The sequence below is a fragment of the Ursus arctos genome, unplaced genomic scaffold (assembly GCF_023065955.2).
Source record: "Ursus arctos isolate Adak ecotype North America unplaced genomic scaffold, UrsArc2.0 scaffold_5, whole genome shotgun sequence".
Lineage (NCBI taxonomy): Eukaryota > Metazoa > Chordata > Mammalia > Carnivora > Ursidae > Ursus > Ursus arctos.
The window spans coordinates 60,435,578-60,456,904 of record NW_026623067.1 but is presented as its reverse complement, the minus strand read 5'-3'; the positions used below and the strand labels follow the sequence as shown (position 1 = coordinate 60,456,904).

The 21,327-nt window shown below is 45.2% G+C and overlaps 1 protein-coding gene and 1 long non-coding RNA gene across 5 annotated transcripts in view; one reads left to right on the top strand and one right to left on the bottom strand.

The window, feature by feature from the left end:
• IQGAP2 (IQ motif containing GTPase activating protein 2) overlaps positions 1-7,803 on the bottom strand; it is a 273,778-nt gene extending 265,975 nt beyond the window's left edge. The window contains exon 1 of the mRNA XM_026498758.4: positions 7,464-7,803. Coding sequence (XP_026354543.3) covers positions 7,464-7,509 — 46 coding nt within the window. The 5' untranslated portion in view covers positions 7,510-7,803. The remainder of the gene's footprint in view (positions 1-7,463) is intronic.
• LOC113255193 (uncharacterized) overlaps positions 6,426-21,327 on the top strand; it is a 29,623-nt gene continuing 14,721 nt past the window's right edge. Inside the window, exons 1-2 of one of the 4 annotated variants that reach the window (XR_008957559.1) lie at positions 6,426-6,909; positions 11,275-11,363. This is a non-coding gene — a long non-coding RNA (uncharacterized LOC113255193). The remainder of the gene's footprint in view (positions 6,910-11,274; positions 11,364-21,327) is intronic. The other 3 variants (XR_006409522.3, XR_006409523.3, XR_003316202.4) reach the window with 3 other exon arrangements.

Sequence of the window (21,327 nt, the reverse complement as noted above, 5' to 3'; positions counted from 1 at the left end):
CATGAACATTACTTAAGACTGAATTCGTATCTGTAAAAACAAAACAAAACAAAACAAAAAAAACAACAAAAAACATGTGAGAATGGAAAAAATTACCAGGAACTAATTGATCTTAATTTTTTAAAATGATATAAAAAGGTCTTCCTTCAGAAATTTGGTAGTAATGGATAAAGGAGAAAAATTAAAAGTCATCTTTCGGGGCACCTGGGTGGCTGTCAGTGGAGCACCCAACTCTTAATCTCGGCTCAGGTCATGATCTCAGGGTTGTGAAATCGAGCCCTTTGTGGGCTCTGCACTCAGTGGGGAGTCTGCTTGAGAGTCTCTCCCTCTCCCTCTGCTTGCTTTCTCTGATAAATAAGATCTTTTTTTAAAAAAGTCATCTTTGGGGACCCCAAGCAAAAAAGAAAATCAAATCAAATCATAGGAATGTCCTCCTGTCCATAATCAGTAGCAAAATAAACAGATTTGTAGTTTCCCTGCAGTGTGCGGATGACCTAAATCCAATAGTGTTTCTGCTGGCATGCTCAACTGTTCTAAAAACCGTGAATAAGTGAATGAATTGAAAACACTTGAAGTTGTTCTGAAGAAAAAGATGAAGAGGACATCCTTAGCCCTTTCTGTCCAGGCACCCATGCCAGTATTAGAGCTCAGAATTGCCAACTTGGTGCCTCCCGTTTACACAGAAAGTTTCCCCAGTGGCTCCTAAAAACACCACCTCCGCCTAGAAAGTCTTGGGAAGTGGGTCTCAATCCCTCCTCCATGGAGATTTTGGACTTTATCTTCTACATCACATTTGCTTCCCAGAAGAGAGAAAAGCAACCTTCAAGACAGACAAAAATAAATCCTATAAGATAAACACAAATTTGTCTAGAAATCAAGTCCCCGGGCTTGTATGTGGTGCCAGGTGTGTGCTCAAATCCAACACACAAGGAGCAAGTTAAATAAGGCCTTCGGCATTGTAGCCATGTGTTTACACTCATCTGACAAAACCCGGTGAGTCCGGTGACGGGGGCGCCTGTGTATGAGGAACATCTTGTCACCTTTGCCCTTGACCAGGGCGACAGAATCCCCTCCAAGGCTCACTGAAATGGTGTGGGCCCTGCCCCGGCTGCTGATTCAGAAGGCCGGGGGGGGGGGGGGGTGCCCAGAAATCTGCCTTTGCATCAGGTCTCAGGTGATGCTCTCTGTTGCTCCTCCAGGAAGCGCTCCCTGAAAACCACCGCCCTGGCCAGAGGAAGAGCGGTCAGGTGCATTCAGGCACGCTGACACCCGCGGCCTAACCCACGGTGGCAAAACGACGGGAGAGTCCATTCAGTCTCGTTACACCGAAACGATGAATTGGAAATACGGTATTAGCCATCTTCCCACACAACTGAGATGCAGGCCGTCGAGGCACGGAATCTCTAGTAAAATTTGAGAAGCAAAATTGCCTCAAGTAATGGAGAAAATGAAGAAAAAAAGGAGGTAAAAAAACCCTACTGCCCAATAATTTGCATGTCAAGATTCCTGTCCTGCTGTAACTGTACCTTTTCTTCTCACTGCTCTTAGAGAATCGACCTTCGGGGATGGTTAGCTGTCCGTCTCCTGGGCTGGAGTCGACGAGTGCCCAGGAGGGTCCATGCCTACCTGTCTCTGTATTCATTGAACGCCTTCAGTACCATAAGCATCATCATCATTCAGCAACATGTCCTACGCTGAACAAAACTCTGACAAACCTGCCCATCCCCAACCGTAGGAATCCCCAAACCTCGAAGCATGGTGAAGGGACCTCTGAGCAGCAGAGTGAGCAGACGCCACATGCCCCGTGCACGAGCCTCACCTGCTCTCCTGGAGTTTCCAGCACCAGGCACTCCAACCACACCTAACCTTCCCTCCATTCCCCCACTTCACTAGGCCACTCACCAATCCAAATCTAATGAAAAGTTTAAAAAAAAAAAAAAAGAAAAAGAAAAAAGAAAAAGATATTTCAGTAAGAGACTGAGCTGAGCTACTTTCCTCAAGACGGGCTCACTGGTCCTACCATCTACGCTTCAATCCCTCAACTAATACATGCAAATGCCTTCCACTGTTTCCTCCCACCTTCCTCAAGGTCTTGTTCAAATTCACATTCCATGTGAAGCCTTCCCGTTGCCCCACCCATCACTCTCGTGTCTTCACTTCCACAGAACTAGGAAGTGCACTCACAGAAATGTAAGCGTTATTATCTCCCGGTTTCTCTCGCAGCTGTTACCATCTTAGTCATTTTTCTTTCACCCATCATCTGTTGTACATATTAGGTGCTCAATTAATTGAGATTTCCACAGTTCGTTTGGGAACGTGTCCCAAGAACCACATCAGCCACCATATAAAACACCCCCCTCCGAGGCACAGGAGAAAACCCCAAGGCTACATAGGCACTCAGTGCTACAGTAAAGATGCAAACCCACATCTACTTAACTCCAAAGCTTTTGCCATTTCACAGACACCATTCTGCCCTTCAACAGAGAAAAATAAACTAGAACAGTTAAGTGAAAAAGTCCTGGCTCACTTGTGGGTCACCTCGCTGCAAGCTTCTGCCTGATTTCTCATCAACCCCAGATTTGAAGGCATGGCCAGTATACGTAATCAAGTGTGTTTTACAAATTATCCCATTTGCAATCACTGGAGCATACCACTGTATTATGGAAAAATCTTTCTTTCATTTCAGTGCCTCACAGGGAGATGGGATGTCTCTACACATACATAAAACCCTTTGATGAAGCCTGGATGTACTCTATAAAAAGCTCATGTATTCTTCCACGCTTTCCTTGGGGACGGGGAGGAAGCAAAATCCAGTTGAGACGATATTATGCCTCTACTTTTAAAAGATCACACTATCCAAATAGCTACAGGTTTCTGCAGTTTGATAAAATCATGGCCAACACCTGAAACAGAAAGAGGTGAAACCCCTCCGAGTAATTCAGGGGAGACAAATTGACAACAGCTGGGGAGAAGAGCCTTCAGGTTCTGACAGCACCAGCTTTCACGTTCCCACTGTCACCAGCCAGCTGTGTGGCCTTGAGACATTATCATGGATTGCAGCTCCTTTGTGAAATGGGGAAACACTGTTCCTCTCTAAGGTAATAATGAGCAGATGGTAACAGCTGTACATGAAAAGCACCAGCTCTTGGAAAGTTCACTAGCCTCAATTCCCCAGGCTGCAATGCCTACCGTGTAGGACTACACTTGATTATCAAATCCGAAGTTGAGTGGCCTTTGTTTCTCCTTTGGTTACCATGCAGACTTGGTGCATTTGATCTGTTTGTATACTAGGCTTTTAAGTAAAATGAGCTGTTAAAAAGATTGCATAGTGGGAGGGTAAGGGGCAACAGCAGACCAACGGTTCCCTAGAGAAAAAAGGGGTTAGCTAACACCCTAAATACTAAATTCTAAAACAAACTTGGTATTACAAGCTTAAACTCTCCCAAACAAGTCATTTTGACTAACAACATGTGTAATTAAAGTTAAAGGCATACTAAAATAACACTTTAGCTGTTGACCTTGAAGATCCTTTTGAAAAACTCAACCAAAACAATAGCACACGAAGAAGTGACTTGACTTTCGGTCTAATGACAGCATCACGTGGCAACACAGCAGATACCTTACACCTTTTGCACTCACATGAAAACACCGATGTAATGTTGAAGCCAAGATGCACTAAACAGATGTAACGCCTGAGTTCAACCTGTTCAGAACTCAGATTTCTTCTCAGATTCACACTGAGAAAGGGTTAAGAGGTTTACATTACCCACCCCAATACTCCAGTTACCAGGTGATTTGGAAAAATCTCGCCATTCGAACAGGAGCATTATCAAAGGAAGGAAGGAAGGAAGGAAGGAAGGAAGGAAGGAAGGAAGGAAGGAAGGGAGGAAGGGAGGAAGAAGGAGGGAGGGAAGGAGGGGAGGGAGGTCAAAGCATCAGCCAGTATAGGCCCCCCACCTGCCCAACACACACACACACACCACACACCCCTTCTATTAGGCCCAGGTTGCACTTTTTAAAAGAAACAGTGAAACATTGATCACTATTAGTTTTACAATGTTTCTCATGAGAGAAAAGTTTTGCTGGGGGCAGAAAACCACAGTTCTTGCCGAAAGCCCATTGATTACCCACCCACCGTAGGCACTTAAATGGTGAGTGAATTATCAATTCTGAGTGAGATCATCGGAGTCTAATCAGGAAGCCCCTCTTTTATCATCAGTGGTATTCTTAACTCTCAAATAACTGGAAGAAAACTTCTGACAGATCATGGCGCCAATATGCTTTGAGCATTACTTTGGCTAATTTGTCATAGTTCATTACAACAGCACAAAAATTGTTTGCAAATCATGCCTAAGCTTAAGTATCATTTAAGTTTGGTTTGGGGGTGCATGGGTGGGGGGCTAAGCGTCTGACTTTGGCTCAGGTCATGATCTCAGGGTCCTGGGATCCAGCCTGACATCTGGCTCTGTGCTCAGCGGGGAGTCTGCCCCTCCCCCTACTCATGCCCTCTCTTCCTCCCTCAAATTAATAAATAAAATATTTAAAAATAAATAAATTTGGTTTTGAGTGTAGAAAGATATTCTGGTTATGACAGTATATCATACAATATTCTGGTTATGTCTAAATTAGTAAAGCAATTTCCACCTTTACCTTTTGCCACTTCTTCCCTGCAGCACACGTGAATGAGCAATTATTTCAGCTTTGTTCTCTAGTAACGGGACACAAATTTCAAAGGTTGCAGGAGAATGTGGCCAAAATGGAAAAAGCAGGAATTAAATAGAAAATGATCTATTTAATTTTAATTCAGTGCTCCAGTGTGCCCATCAGGACGACTTCAACAATCTCTCATGCCAGAATCTGAGAAAGGGGCCTTCACGGAGAACTCATTGAGAAATCCCTCAAGTACAACTTACTATGTGGTGTTTTACAGACACTCAGCCTGGTGAAAAGAGAGATGCCCTAACAGCCCTGAGCTCCGTGAATTTACTTCGTCCAAGAATTACAGAATTAAATGACATTACAAGGGGAGGAGAGATAGCAGAACAGAAGACCAGATCTAAAACAAGTTTAACAGTTAATACCAATTACTAAAAAGTTGTTTTCAAAGCCCAGTCTCAAATACCTTTCACTCAGAATGTCCAGTACTAAGACTGAACCAACAACAATGTATGGGAAATGTACTGGGACTCGTTTTTAAGTGTCAGGGATAAAGCCTGTTTCGTGTAGTTCAGGGTTTTATGGAACCTGTACTTACCAAACCCACAGACAAGAAAAACACAATTCTTTCATCAACACAGCAAGGACAGGGCATTTTCCTTGCCCAGACTTTCTGTGAAGAACTCACAGCACTATTTACAGTGTTGTGTTGACAGAGCCCTTTCCCCCCGCCCCCCCCCCCCCAAAAAATCAATCCACTAGCAGAAATTCTGTATTCTGGTACATCACACAGTCTCCTTTTGCATGAATAATGCATGTTACCTAACACTGGCTAACACTAAAGTGTATTCAACTAGATTTTTTCAAATAAGCTATGAACCCAGTAGCAAATTACAGAATGTTCATTTTAAGGACTTACCAGGCTACTTTATTAAAGCCTTAATATTTTAGGGTGACCATAAAGTCTGGAAACCATCAAACATTTTTCTTTTACTCCGTGACCAAAGCACTTCCTGAGCTGGGGGAAGGCCAACAGGAGTGATTCCAATAAGGTGGCACACCACGCCATCACACCAGCCTCGTGAGAAAAGCTGGACAATGATTTCCAGAGAAAGTAGCAAGGTGTAATGTTCTTTGCGGTTGCAGAATCTGAACCTCCTTGGCTGCTTTCTGGAGTATGCTAAGTCCGCAGGTACATTCAACGGGGAAAAAAAATAAATAAATCAAGCAAACATGACACATCTGTCTCTGTGTGTGAAGATGGTGCATTAATGCCCTTCATTCACTGCAACCTTGCACAGCATATTGAACTAGTGAGAGATGACCCCCCAACTACACCAGGCTTTAAATGTGGTATCTAAAGCCATTTCTTGGTGTGCATGGGCCTCGTTTTCAGACTTTGTGGTCATCTCATAGTTTGACACAGGGAAGCTACCTATGTTCTGGGAGCTCGTCACATAAATAAAAGACTTTCACCAACCCGTGGCTGACACCACACACTGAATGACCACAGCATGCCTGCTTGGATCCAAGCAGCTCTGTTGTCCCTGTGGCTTACTAAAGTGTAATCAAGGGGGCAGGGAGCTGGGTCGGGGTGAACTGTTCTGTGCATTTCACTACTGTACAGAGAATGCAGCTGGCTCCTCAGGCTTCTTCCTCATTGCCTGACACCAAAAGGGTCACATGGCACAACGAACTTCCTATCTCTGACACTCCATCCCCAGCCTAGTGCGGAGGAAGAACTTACACAAGTTACTCCCCTTTTTTAATGAGCCGAGTTGGTGGCCCTCCCGACCAGCCACCCCACCCTGCCAAACACAACCGCGCTGCAGCAGGAATCACCACCTTAACCCCAAACTGACTCCTCGGCCAGCCAGGGCAAAAGATTAACCAATGGTCTTCGGTCATGGGTTCACTGACAGGGCCAACCGTGGAGACAGAGCGCCAACTTTTTGTTTGTTTTAAAGGAAATACTTCCTGGCACACGTTTAGCGAAGACTCTGAACTCTGTGCATGAAGCCACGTGGTTGGTGCTAATCTGGCTCCATCCCCTCATGATCCGCCAAAGCAACCTCTGTCCGAATGGCAGCCCCTGGCTGGGTAATCTACACCATCTCGGTCAAGTCACGCGGGCTCGCGCCGGATCCTGGGGAGCCTAACTCTGCATCCTCTCCCCGTGGCAGTCCCGACAGGGTCACAGGGAAGCGGGCAAGAGAGGGGCTGGGCCCAGCGCTGCCCCTTGCACCAGCACCGGTATGGGATTCGCGTCAGTGGGGTGCCAACGGGCCCTTGCCGCTCAGGTGCAGTCCGAGGGAGCAGGGTAGAAGGAGACGCCTGCCCTTCCAGGAGAGCCGACTTTGCCACTGGCGGAGTGCGTGGGCACAGCACTTGCGGTGCCCACCTGTAGCCACAGCAAACAAACTTTCCTGGGGAGTTGGAACGATTCGGTCCCTGACGCCACCCCCTGGCCCCAGGCGGCAGCGGCCCGGAGCTCTGAGGGCTCCTCACCTGATACCTCTAAGCCCCCAACCTGGCCTGTCCCAGAGCGCAGACCCAGCGCTGCCCACACTCCCCCGTGGGGTTTTCCAGGCGAAGGACTGGGGTTACCAGCCGAGGCACAGGAATTTGTGGGGAGGACGCTGCTCACTACCTTTCGCAACTTCAGCTCTCAACTTTGCCAACCCCACAGCCGCTGCGCTCCCGCTCCCTCCGCGGCGTGTACCCGGCTCCCTCGGCTTCTCCAACGCCGTCCCGGGGGAGGGGGCTCCCCAAGGCCGGCGGGAGCCGCGCGCACGCAGCGTACTTACAGCCATAACGGGGTCTCTGCAGGGACGGCAACTCTTCGTGGGGCATCCTGCGCGGCTCCGGGGGCCCGCCTGAGGCGCGCCGCCCGCGGCTCCGCTCGCTGGCCAGGCTCGCCGGCTCCGCGCCCCGCTGGGGCGCTCGTATCCGGCCTCTCGCTGCCCTCCCCTGGTCGCCCCGAGATGGGCGACCCGCTCGCTCGGTGCTACACGCTCGGCGCTCGTTGCAGCCGCCGCGCGCTCACACCCAAGCAAAACTGAACTCCCGTCCCTCGCTCCGTCCCGGCCGCCGCCGCGTCCCGGGCAGGTTTCCTTTCTCCTGCCGCCCGGCCCCGTTATTCTCCGCGGTGGGAGCGCGCGCCGCGTAGCAGCGACCCCTACCGCGAGCGCGGCGCAGCGCCCTGGCCACCTAAGCCCGCCCCTTTACCCGCGCGGCGGAGGAAGGGGCTGAGCGGGGCTCTGGGCCGGGATCCCCTGCAGCTGGGGCCCGCGCTCCGCCAGCCGCCTGGGGGCTGCGGCCGCCCCGCCTGATTTTTCACTTCTAGAGGGTTCCGAGGGTGGAAGTGAACCCACGCGGGGAAGAGCAAGAAAAACCGCAGAAGATACAGGCAGGCCGGTCGCCCCGGGGGTGTTGCTCAGTTACAGAAGAACAAACAGCGCGGTTCTTTGCCCTCTGGGGAGATTGCGCGGTGCCCTTTTTTTTCTTTCTTTTTTCTTTTTTTTTCTTTCGAAAGTTGCTTCTGCGACTCTTTGTCTACAAAATGCAGGGTTCCCCTTTCATGACAAGAAACTGAGAGTGTGTGCATGTGTTGGGAGAGCAAGATAAACACTACCCAAGCAACCACTCAAAACACAACTGCGAGTGCTCCTCGGCTCCGCTTCCGCGCGCTCCCCCTGCCACGCCACACCCGCGGTGTACGGAACCGTCGCCCGGCCCAGGTGGGGTCGCACACCACAAAAACCTTTTCCGGCTAAGCTTTAAAGGAAATTAAACTGCTTGTGGCTCTTTTAAAGGGGGTTTTCTAATGCGGTCACCCGGAGCTTTTTTTTTTTTTTTTTTTCTCTTTATGCCCCAGAGTGATAACATCTGGAGGCATGTGAGACTGTTCTATACCTGTGCCCTCACCTGTTTGTCAACTGTGGGATGCGTGGGTGACCACGTGCTGGCAAAATAAAATAATTAAGGAAGAGTTGTGAGATTATTTAATTGGAGAGAAAGTGCATAGTGACACTCTTTTGAAGTATACAAAGATACAGACCGCGGCCAGCTGTTTTCCAAATCTCAGATGGGCGATGCAGGCCCTTGAAACTCAGATTTTTGGGCCCGACCCACAGAGTTTCCAATTCAACTGGTGTGGGCTGGGGCCCATGAATTTGCATTTCTAACAAGCTGCGGGTGATGCTGACAGGGCAGATCGGCAGACCATGCTTAGAGGGGTTCTGGGAGAGAATAGGCACAAGGGATTTCAACTCCCGGAACTCTCAGACCAGCAAGAGGATTCTTTCCCCCATCCCCCCCTTTTTTTTCTTTTCTGGAAGTATTAGATTCTCACCTGATTGGAATGGAATGAGTGGGGTTTTTATTCCCCAAAGAGCAGATGCCTCTAATTATAAGAGCAATTCAAGGGTGAAACAGCCACAATTTAAGTTACAGCACCCTGTAAGTCAGTGTTCACCCAGACAGGAACATGTTCGAAGAGAATTTTCTACACTTCGGAAGATGCCGAATTGGAGGGTAATCTAAAGTTCATTCCATCTCTATGACTCCATGTATTAAGTGCTAACTGTGAAGCTCTTACTTGCACATATCAGTGTTCAGTGTGAGTGGAAGATTTAAGCCCCCCCCCCAAAATGTGTATTCTATCTCTTTAGAGATGAGGGGAATTCATAAACTTAGAATGGTCAAAGAAGGTGACAGGATTTGAAAGTGTGTCTTGAGGTGGACCTTGAAGAGTGGGTAAGAGTTGGATGCACAATGTTCAGTCCAGGAAGACCCACAAGGACAAAGGCCAAGGGGTGGGGCATGAGGGTCGGTGAAGGTGGGAGCTTCGGAGCTGGTATCAGATCATGGAGGACACTGACGTCAGGCTAAGGGGACTGGATGCTATCACAGGGGCATTTGAAAGCCCTTGAAGTTTTGGGTATGGGGGCTGCATGATGAAAGGGAGTTCAGGGACAGTAAATTTTATAGCAGGTTATGGGCTGGATTAGAGAAGGGGCTGTGGCAGAGGTAGAAGAGAGGAGAGCTTCAGTGACATCCACGCCAATAAGTGATAAAGGGGGAGTTTGGATACAAACAAGTTGGTACCATCAACATTTACATGCATATCACAGATTGTAATAAGTACATACCTGTTAATGCGAGAAAGTGAAGGTTAAAGCATAAATAGGTGCTCTGCGGAAAAGTCATTCTAAGTTCATGTTCGAGCTGGTCAGTTCTTCTCTGAGGACTCTGGGATGGTTTCAAGCTCTGTCACAACTAATGTTTCTATAGAGAACTTAACACCAAGAAGAAACTGTAAAAGAAAATGCTTCTGATTTTTTTGCAAGTGCGGGAATTCATCTTTGGGATTTCCATCTGCATTCACTGGGTAACAGTACTATCTCTCAGTTCTCTGCAGAAGCTCAGAAAACAAATTTATTTGCAGAATTCTGGGCTCTTTTCTCTAGGATTTGACATTGGAGAGGGAGTCAAATAAATACAAGGCAATGTGCCAGTGTACTCTGCCATCTGATTGTGCTTGCAAGAATATTAAAAACAAAAACTGAAGCCATCCAGTAAAAAATCTTTTTTTAATAAAGCAAGAAGAGTTTTTTCTTTAATGTGAAACAAAAGATGACATTGAAAAACTAGACCTAGTAAAACAATTTTAAAGCAACATCGTTTTTAAAAGATGGTTTTCTAAGACTTACCTCTTGACGAACTGAAAAGAGCATGAAGGTGTTTGGAAAAAATGCAACTTTGTTTTTATAGCTATAACAGATTAATTATATCAAGAGCATCAAACAGGATAAAAAAGTAAGTTTAAGTAAAAGTCTTGGCTTGCAACTCTAACATTCCATTCACCTTTGAAATAATTTGGTGATTTCCCAATATCATGTTATTGATCATTTTAACATTACCAGAATAGTGAACAATGTGCTTTCATAGCATCACCCAAAAAAGTGAAGCATGAAGCAATGACAAGAAAGAAATGATTCAAAGCTTTTCCCTCGAGTTGTTAAGATTTTCTAACTCATTCCCTGTCCCAGAAAAAGAGAGAGGCCGAGCAGGAACAGCGTTTCTTTGCAAGGGGGACTTCTGTTGCTCAAAAGGAAATTTACAGTCCAACAGTAGATTAAAAAAAAAAAAAGAAGAATCAGAACAAATAAATGCAACCATCAGTGTTTCAGTTCTCAAAAACAAAGGAAGGAGTAGTCGTATCCGGGGGTCAAATAACTGTAGGATTGATGGCCTCTTAGCATCATTGCATGGACAAGGCTGAACAGCACAGAGAGGTTGTGTGATTCCAGGGCTATGGAAGAAAAGGGCCTCCTGAGAGTCTCCATGCATTGCTTTTTGTACTTTACATATTTTTGTTTATATATACTATTTTTTTCCATTCAGGTCCTTTTTTCACTCCACTAAAATCTGTATAATTTTGGACAACTTTCAACTATTTTGTTAATGTTAAATCAGTAAGCAATCGTGCCTTTTTCTCTTTGCTTTAAAGTGAAAGTTCTAAACAAATCAAAGTTTGGAAAGACTGTCTAAACTTTAAATTTAGCAAGTAAATAAAACCACACACGATTCCATTATTATTTTCCCATTTCACAGTTCAAGAGGGTTAGAACTCCAGTGACTCAGAAGATGATTCCCAGGGCAGCCTGGCAATGAGCAGGAGGAGAAAGCAGCATTGATTCGAGGTGAGCCCCTTCCATTTCTGTCCCTTTTACACCACATTCATTTTCTCAGCTGCATTTATCATCTGACATTCCACATAGTGGATTATTTGTTCATTGTTTGTCCCAGGATGTGAGCTTCTTGACAGGTAGAACTTAATCTAATGTTCAGTGTTCATCGCTGTGTGCCCAGGACTTGCAGCAATGCCTGGAATGTAGTGGTTGCTCAATTATTTTGATACAATCATGAATTTGTTACATACTTAGGTGTACCAGGCAGTAGACTGGAAATAGTTGTTACTTTCAATCCTGTAGCAATTCTGAAGAAACTGAGACTTGGAGAGCCTCATAGCGATAACTGGCAGCACTGGGTTTATCTGAGTCTAAACTTTCTCCCCCAGCACAGAAGCCCTTCTCCCTTCTTTAGACTAATAAATTGAACCACAAATTTCAAGATGCTCACCTTCTACTAAACACGTTTCCTTTTCCCAGGTGAATGCCATAGAACAAATAACAAATGCCCCCAGGTTACCCTCATGTAGATGCCATCACAAGGAACTAGAGACCTGGGCTCCACTTTGTGTCCAGGCACTGATTTTGACTATGATTTTACTGATAATCCCTTGCAGTTCCCTGTTGGTCTTATCTGTATTAATTAGATAAGGTCTGAAAGGTGCTCAGCAAAATGATTTTTAAAAATCATCCACGCTTTCCGCCTGACTGGAACTTCAAGTATGGTTTACCTTAATCTCAGCTTCGTCTAGCTTTGGCAGTAGTTCTCAGTCCTAGCTGTAATTTTCTCAGACTCTTATACTCCCTTTTCGAGCACGTTGTCTTAATTGGTTGATAAGAGGCAAACAAACTTCTAGCTGACTTAGAAGAGCTTGGATATTTTGAAAGAAGCTTCACTCTTTACCAGGGAATGAAAATGAAAATACCCACTAGGATGACAAAAATTAACATGTTTGACTAGTGTGGAATATTAGGGATGCTCATACAGCATTGGGAGGGGTGTCCTCCGAGCAGTCATTTAGGGGAATGACTTGGCCATCTCTAGTTAAGGTAAAGATGTACCATTCCTGAAATTCAGTAATTCCACATCTACTAATATCTTCTAGAGAAGCTCCCACGTTCAGGTAAATGTGTACAAGGATGTTCATTCCAGGAAAAAACTGGAAACAGCCTAAATGTCCCTAAGTGGCAGAATGGATAAATACATTGTGATATATAAAAATACGATAGAATAAGAAAATACTATGTGATGTCATTTGTGTGCAATTAGGGACAGACAAAATAATATTATGTGATACATCTTGGGACAGTCACATGCAACAAAAGTATAAAAACGTGCGCAGGAAGAACATACCAATTTCAGAACAGCAATATCCTCTGAGAAACCAGGGGACGGAAAGGAAGCTGAGAAGGTAGACAAGGAACATCAAATCTATAGCATTTCATTTTCTTTTAAAAAACTGAAGCAAATATGGCATTTGTTGTATCCAGGTGGTATACGCATAAGTATTTGCTACTTTATCTTCTACGTCTTTCTCTGTGTTTGGAATGCTTTTCAAAATATTTTCTAAAAGAAATATGCATTCTGTTAACATAGTCAAAACACATATAATGTCTTAGAATGTTGGTTTACCAGATTTGAAGTTCAGATTCATTTACTTTTCTTGATTAAGGCAAATCTATATTATTTCAAAATGAAGCCTCATTGAGATATTGGTAGGGGCAATTTGAATATGCAAACAGACACATGTTTCTAGCAAGGTACTCATTATCTGGTGATGGGGTTATAGTTTCCACCCCAAAACTCATCTGCTCCCTAAGGGGCTGCTGAGGCCCATTTCCTGATGACTGCTTTTCCATTTGGAGATTGGGTAGTGATTCCTGGTTCTGCTGTGAAGGCTCAACAGGGGATAACTGTTCACTTCATGAAAGAGTGGGAGGTTGACCAAATGATTGGTCTATTGTCTAAGTAGATATTGCCACACTTTATCACAAAGTACTGCTTCAACTTTTTAATGGTATCCCTTGATTTTAAAGCCTCTCCAATTTCCTGTGCTGTGTTGTGTTGGTAGCTAAGCAGCTGCTAAACTCAGTCACTCAGCTTGCTAAGAGTTAACTTCACATCTGGATCTGGTCAGCCTGAGGCCAAGGGTAAAAGCCAATAGTGAACCAAGGAACACAATTGCAAGGAAGGCAGATAGGACCAATGCCTGACTTTTCCATACTATAAATACAACTGTCACTTCAAACTCAACAGATAAAAAAATCAGAATCAACCAATTCCACTTCAACCTCCTCCCCAGCTACTAATGGATCTTTCTTCTGATTGCCATACTCTGTTAATACAAAATTTTCAGTTACTTAGATTTAAAACCTCAATCTTTTTTGATTCCTCTAGAATCATTCCTCAGCATCCAATCCCTCACTGAGACTGGTGGTTCTTTGTGAGTAGCTCTCGTGTCCGTTAATGTCTCTTCTTTCTTTCTTTTTTCTTTTTTTTAAGTTTTTTAAAAATATTTTTATTTATTTATTTGACAAAGAGAGAGAGAGAACATGCAAGGGGAGTGGCTGGCAGAGGGAGAGACAGAAGCAGGCTACCCACCAAACAGGGAGCCTGGTGTGGAGCTTGATCCCAGGACCCTAGGATCATGACCTGAGCTGAAAGCAGACGCTTAACAGACTGAGCCACCCAGGCGCCCCTCTTCTTTCTTCTTTGCTCTCATCCTTATCACTGCCACTCAGGTTCAAGCTCTTACCTGGGCTGTTCCAATGACTATTCCTGTGCTGACTTTCTCCTTCTTTCAATTTAGCTTATTTCCTCCTCTAAATTCCTGTATCAAATATTTTTTAAAAGATATTTATTTATTTGAGAGAGAGAGTGCACATGCTTGAGTGTGCGGTGGGGAGGGGCAGAGGGAGAGGGAGACAGAAACTTTTAAGAAGACTCCACACCGAGAGCAGAGCCTAATGAGGGGTTCTTACCTCAAGACCCCGAGATCATGACCTGAGCCAAAATCAAGAGTTGGACACCCAATCAACTAAGCCACGCAGGTGCCCCAAATAATTTTTAAATGAATTTCAGTTGTTTTCACTCCGCGAGTGACTTCTACAATCTCTTGAGAGAACTGAGAACATTCCAGGAGGTAAAATTAAACAAAACAGAAAAGAGTTAGGAATTTATCTTTTTCGAACTACAATGTTAATTCTCAGTGCCCTTTAAAATGTGGCAGGTCAAGCTCTTCTAAATCTGGAGTTTATATCTTCACAGAAAAGCTGTTAATTAGAATAAACTTGAGGTTTAAAAAATACTTCATTGAAATTGTATGAGACACTCTTTGAAAAAGAAAGCATTTAGCTGGAACTGCTATAGAGAGGATTCCTCCATTGGGTGGAGTCTTCTTTATTAGGCAACAAAAATTTTGATCCAAATTTTGAAAATCTGTCCCCGGTTCACATGTCATTCCTTTTCAAGATCACCACAGATGTACCTAGAATTCCAAACTTCCAATGGGCCAGAAGACCCAAGCTCCCCTTGATTTTATTTTTGATTTTTGCACTAATTTCTTTGTAAACACATTTACAAATAATCTTAAATCTTAAATGATTTTCCATTTTTCATTCTATTTTAGCATTAAATTTTTTCTAGTTCCTCTATTTAAGCTAGTGCATCTCTGTGATAATATAATTTTTAATAGAATTTAGCTAACGCTGGGTATCTTATCTGTGTTACGGTCTTGGTCAGTTTTATAGTTCTTGGTCTCAAAAATTAGGTTTCAGAATTCCACTCATGTTTACTTCTCTTAATAAAGTTGCTCGTCCCTTAAAAAATTTCCAGGAGCAGGGGTGCCTGGGTGGCTCAGTCAGGTGAGCATCCCACGCTTGCTTTCAGCTCGGGTCATGATCTCACGATCATGAGATCCAGCCCCGCGTAGAGCCTGAGTCAAACCCCACATCAGGCTCCGAGCTCAGCAGGAATCTGCTTTCCCTTTTCCTCTCCCCCCGCCCACTACCATGCGTTCTCTCTCTCTCTTTCTCTAAAGTAAATAAATAAATCTTGGGGCACCTGGGTGGCTCAGTGAGTTAAGCGGCTGCCTTTGGCTCGGGTCATGATCCCAGGATCCTGGCATCTAATTCCCTGTCCGGCTCCCTGCTCAGCAGGGAGTCTGCTTCTCCCTCTCCCTCTGCCCCCACCCCTGCGCTCTCTCTCAAATAAATAAATAAAATCTTTTAAATAAATAAATAAATCTTTTTAAAAAAATCCCCAGTCTCTAGTGTCTAAGGACCACAAAGAGAAGAGGTCACACTTCCCCATGGCTCCTCCTGTGTAATCTTATACCAGGTGGGCATTGATTCTTCTCCCATGATACTTCTGTCAGGCTTCATTGATGAAAAAGCCCTATTTTAAGACTTTTTTTTTTAAAGGAAAAGAGAAGAGCTAATATATAAAATATAAAATCACTATTTCTGGATACTTTTCATTTCTTCCTCAAAGAGTTCTTGGGTCTCCCTGTCTTGGAGCTCTTAACAAATCATCTGTTGTTATGGTTTAACTGCTTTCTAGTTTTATCATTGCTTATAAACCCAGTGCCTTGCATAGAGTCGAGACCCAATAAATAGTCATCAAATCGACGAGTGATTAACTTCAATCTCACTTTTCTCCAAAATTAAGTTCTTGAGACACCCACACACTGGGGTTCTGAGATCAATTGCTTGCCTCTCCCTGGCCCTTTGATGCCAACAAGCCATGTTGCAGAGGAGAAATTCAGTAACGGCACGTGTCTGGTGAATAGCCAATGTTCAGGCAGAAGCTGGTTGCAGCAGAGAGCTAACTCCTCGCATGCAAAGTAACACGTACTTGCATCACAATAGCTCCCACCTAGAAGAACAGAGCAGCAGCATGGCAGAATTGTACGTAATATTCGGATGAAATTCAGAAAAGAGGGATGACTGACATTTCTGAGAAGGAAAAACACTTTGGAGCCCCTTGGAAAGTCACTTATGTGCTCTCAATGCAAGATTGTTCCAACCAGCCAACCTGTTCAACTTCCAGAAAGAGGACGCAAAATGAAGCAAACGAGATGATGGATTTGTCTTTTCCGGGAGCTGCCCGTTGTGGACAGGCCCACGTGGCGAGCATGACTCCAGTGAGAGAAAAACGCTGCAGAAGCAGCGGGTCATCCTTTGGAGGCTCCAGCTCCAGGAGCCACAACAAGGGGCAAATGTTCCATCAGCACATTCTAATCACTCCACTGTCTAGGGGCCAGGGCAGAAGAAAAGGGCCAGGAAAAACACAAGCTGCAGAAAGAAAGGTAGAAGAATGGTAGATTATGCCTAACAATGGAAAAAGAAAAGTCTTAGGGGTCATATGTGGCACAGAGCCTAGTGCAGCATCACGAAAACACTTTCTAGGGCAGAGTATGATGCTGGTTTCCACTCACTGGCTAAGGAGAAGAGAGCTTCCATGGAATTCTCTGGGCCATGTCGTTCCTTACGGGTAGCTACCAAATGATTAAGCAAGGCTGTATGTATTAGGGAAGAATCTAGGGAAGGTGATGAAAATGATCACTTGGGAGAGAGGAAGAAGCCAGAAGGGGCTTGAAGAAAATTAGTTGACTTCTTAGCACAGAGGCAGGAGAGCTGAGCTAGGAACAGGGTGAAAGCGTGCCCTGGAAAAAGTATCTGAGAGGGGAGCCCCGGGGAGGTGCAGGAAGGATGCGGGGGGCGCTCTGCCCAGAGCTGGGATAGCTGGGGTTCACCCTGCCTTCTGTTCCATTCTCATCCTCATGCATCATCTCCCTCAGCAGTTGCGGGAATTTTCTCTGGTTCAGTTCTGCATATTCGACAATTTTCTTTCTTTCTTTCTTTCTTTCTTTCTTTCTTTCTTTCTTTCTCTTTCTTACTCTTTCTTTCTTTCTTTCTTTCCTACTTTCTTTCTTTCTCTTTCTTTCTTTTCTTTCTTTCTTTCTTTCTTTCTTTCTTTCTTTCTTTCTTTCTTTCTTTCTCTTTCTTCTCTTTTTTCTTTCTTTCTCTTTCCTTCTTTCTAAGATTTTATCTGTTTATTTATTTGAGAGAGAGAGAGAGAGAGAGCACCCACAGAGGGAAGGAGAGAGGGAGAGGGAGAAGCAGGCTCCCCGCTGAGCAGGGAGCCTGATGTGGGTCTTGATCCCAGGACCTGGGATCATGACCTGAGCTGAAGGCAGATGCTTAACTGACTGAGTCACCCAGGTATCCCGCTTAGTTGGGATAAGGTATCTTAGCCCAATTTTTATGCAGATCTGTCATTCCAAAAGGCCAGCTGGGTCCCAAAAACGTAGGCAAAGTAATAAAGGTGGGATGGAAAGTCATTCTATTCCCCAGGGTGATAATGTGATATTCTCAACAACCTTGTTTATGTGTTTGCTTTCACAAAAGAGTAGTTCAAAACTAAATAACTGAATGAAGAAGGCAAAAGAAGGGAATTTCAGAAAAAAGAGCTCATTTTTATCACCTAAACATGTCCCTATATTTACCAAAACTCATGTCCTTTATCACGCTGAGCTTCGTTAAGGTAGCAAGGTGGTATTCAGGACAGAGAAATGTGTCTGCTTGTCCTAAAAGTTGCCTGTCCAGTCTTGCTGCTTTTAGAAGTTGCAGAGAATCTCACTCTGTGAGTTCAGATACTTCCTTTTATGCTGAATAAATACACTTGCTTCCAAGTCAGGATGAGCAGATAGTTCCAAACTCTAAACACTTCATGGTTTTCAGCATGAAAGTCCTGAATGTGATTTCTGAAATGAGTGGTTAGGACATTCTGAACCTTTAAAAAAAGGAGCACAAATTCATCATGTAGGTTTTGGTCCAAGTGATATTCGGATGAACATAATATTCCCTATCTTTTTACGTTCATATACATATACCTTGCTGTGTCACTTAGTAAGATAACTGGCTTTTCATTTAGTTAAGTGTCACTGGGGAATCCGGCATTCAGCTGGGGCATCAGGTAACCAGACCTGACAGAAGGTAGGTCGAAGCTCAAAGAATTCGAACGTCACCCATTTCACACTCTGGCTGGAGGGCAATCCTGATTTCCACAGAGGGGAGTGCTCTGTGTAGAAGGCTGTGACAGATCCTTGGCCCTCCAAGGCCTTAGGCTTGCTCCACTAGTTTTATAGAGGAGTAAACTGAGGCACACGTGTCTGGAAGACAATTAGCCAGTCTTGCTTTTGTGCTTTTCTTGCCTGAGAGTAGTTTCTCTGAGTGAGCAAAAGAAGGGAATCAGATAGGCTAAGAACCTTGCCCACGGTCATTCAGGGCTTTGCTCCAAGTTCTAAATGTTGTTGGCTTGGAGATTCACCTGGAACATTCCTGACTAATGACTAGGGAGGCAAAGGTCTTCTCTAGAATTAAGTGCCACCTCTCCAGAGAAATTTTCCTGCCAAAGCCTTGCATTTTAGTTTTTGGGGTTTTGTTTGTTTGTTTGTTTGTTTGTTTAGCTTGGAAGAGAAGAAAAAAGACAAAAGAATGGATTGAACTATTTTTTTTTCAGGGGCAAGACATGGATCTGAGGTGTAAGAGGCTGACAATATTGCACTTGGCTCTTGGCTTAAATGGGTTTGATTGATCGTGAAGGGCCTCCTGCCTGTTAAATCATTTTTTTGTTACTCACTAGAGCTGGGAAGAACAGCATCTGAGCTACGCCCTGTATGGCCCTGGGCCATCTCCTCCTTCACTCTTTCACTATTTCCTAGTAGCCAAGTGAGACCCACAGATTTAGCTTGTACAATGCAGGCCCATAACAGTGTTTGTAAATTAAATTAGTTGCCAACATATAAAAAAAGCCGGTTGTGGTTCTTCCCTTCTCCTTAAAAAGAAAAAAAAAAAGCCAAAGCTGGCCAGTGGGGGCCATGTTCTCACGCAGCAACAATGGCTGGGAGTGGTCGGTGGCGGTCTCTTTCAATGGGACACGGACCCCCATTCAGCCAAAGCCTGCAGGCCCTGCTACTCCCCTGGGCTAAGTGCCCAGCCTGGTCCTGCCTCACAAGCTCCCCCCCCACACACTTTTATCAGCACCAATGTCTATTGAGAACCTGGGGCTGCGGCTTTTTCTGACTCACCTGTGCACTCAGACTTACCCCTGCTAAGTTCCGCCCCATTGCTCCAAGCCCTGCTGTCTTCTTGGTGGTATCCGCACACTGGACACTCTTACTGGCCAGTCAGCACAGAGCTTCAGTCCTACTCTCAAATGACACCTGTTCATCCTCATAGGGTTTTCTGGACCGGCTGGACAGAGTACGGTGGTGTGAATTTTAGACCAGGTGACAGGCCGGGAGGAGAGAGATTTTTATACAGGAGATCTGGCTGTTGTGCCAGCCTCGGGTGTGTGTGTGAGTGGGGGGTGCCATCCCTTCTTGAGAGTGGGACCCACCCAATATTTGAGAACCGTGATTAGGTAGTCGGGTGGTGGAGTGGTTACACCCCTCCCCAGAGCCATCTCAAGAAAGGAGAGAAGGGCTCCCCAGCCCCACATCCACCTCCCGAGGTCCCCTCCAAAGCACTTTAATCCGGGCCTCCTTCTGGGGCCAGGCCAGCCTTGACCAGAAGTCAGGGAGTGAGGAGCCCGTCAGAATCACCTGCGACGCCTGCAGGGCGCCAGGCCCCCTGGCAAATTACCAAGCACTGCTGGGGGAAGCACATGGCTTCTCCCTAGCCCTGCAGGTACAGCTCCAAGGTCAGGCAAGGCTGGACGGCTGCCAAGGTGAGGACAGGCATGGGCTCCCACAGCCCAGAGAGAAAGGGGACTGTTTAACTTACATTGTCCCCCCTGGTTGTCCCCTCCTTCATGGCTGGCCCTATATAGGTTCTGTACTATGATCACCAGACTGGCAGCTGGCTTAGTTCCTACAGCTTTTCCTTCTCCTTCTCCAAACTTCTAGCTTTAGGAAGTACTTAACAAGTCTCGTGTTTAAACAAGAACATGCTGGGGCCTGGGAACCCTAAGGAACAATAGGAGGCAGGGAGCAATGACCTTTCTCATAGTCCCTTCGTCTTTGTTCCCATCCCAGAAGCTACTGTATGAAAAATCACACTGTGATCCAAGGGGCGACAAGAGAAGGAAGGAGAGGAGAGAGACAGACAGAGACAGAGCAAACACAGAGTTTGGAAATAAGTTCTTAAAGCTAATGTGTCCCTGGCAAACGTTTCTGATTTCTCTAGGTTTGCAGGGACAGGAGATTTACAGAGCTGCATGTCAGGTTATATGACAGATTATCACTCTACACACGGGGATTCACAGTCTGATTTAGGTCCAGGAGAAAAAAATGTGATAGGAAAGCTGACAGCATGCACCTCAACACTTAAAAATAAAATTGATGAGTTGTGTAAATGTGAACATTTTATTCCACAGGGAAATGACTGGGCGTCAGAAATGATCTGTGTGAAGTCAGAGCGTATTTATTGAGCGGCTGGTAAGTTCACAACCTCCGCTCTCGAGGAATTCGTAGGTAGTCTCCCCGGTTTCCGAAGGCATAGCTTTTGGAAAGGATAAATAAGAACACAAATGTTAACCAAACAGACAGAACACCGTAGTAATGGGGACATTTCTTAGCAAAAATCAGTGTTAAGAGTTTTTAGGATAAACAGAAAGTAAGATCCTTCAGGGAGGGTTTTGCTGAATTTGGCTTTTACAATGTTTTACCGTCCGCACGATGTCAACCCAGCGTTTGGCCAGACAGGAACTATGTCTTATTTCCAGCATCTGGAACATGTTGACATAGAGTAAGTGTGTGTGCCTGTTGAATGAATGAATGAGGGAATGAATGAATTCAGAGAAAGAAAGCAAATGGGTCCCACTGTTTTCAGGCATTCTACGGAGGTCCCGGCCCAGCAGAAGCAGAGAGTTCTCAGAGTCATCAGCCCTCCCCAGAGCCACCAAGCCATCACTCTTGGTGAGGCTCCTTCACGGAAGCAAGACAGGAATGACAATTACACTACTTAGAAC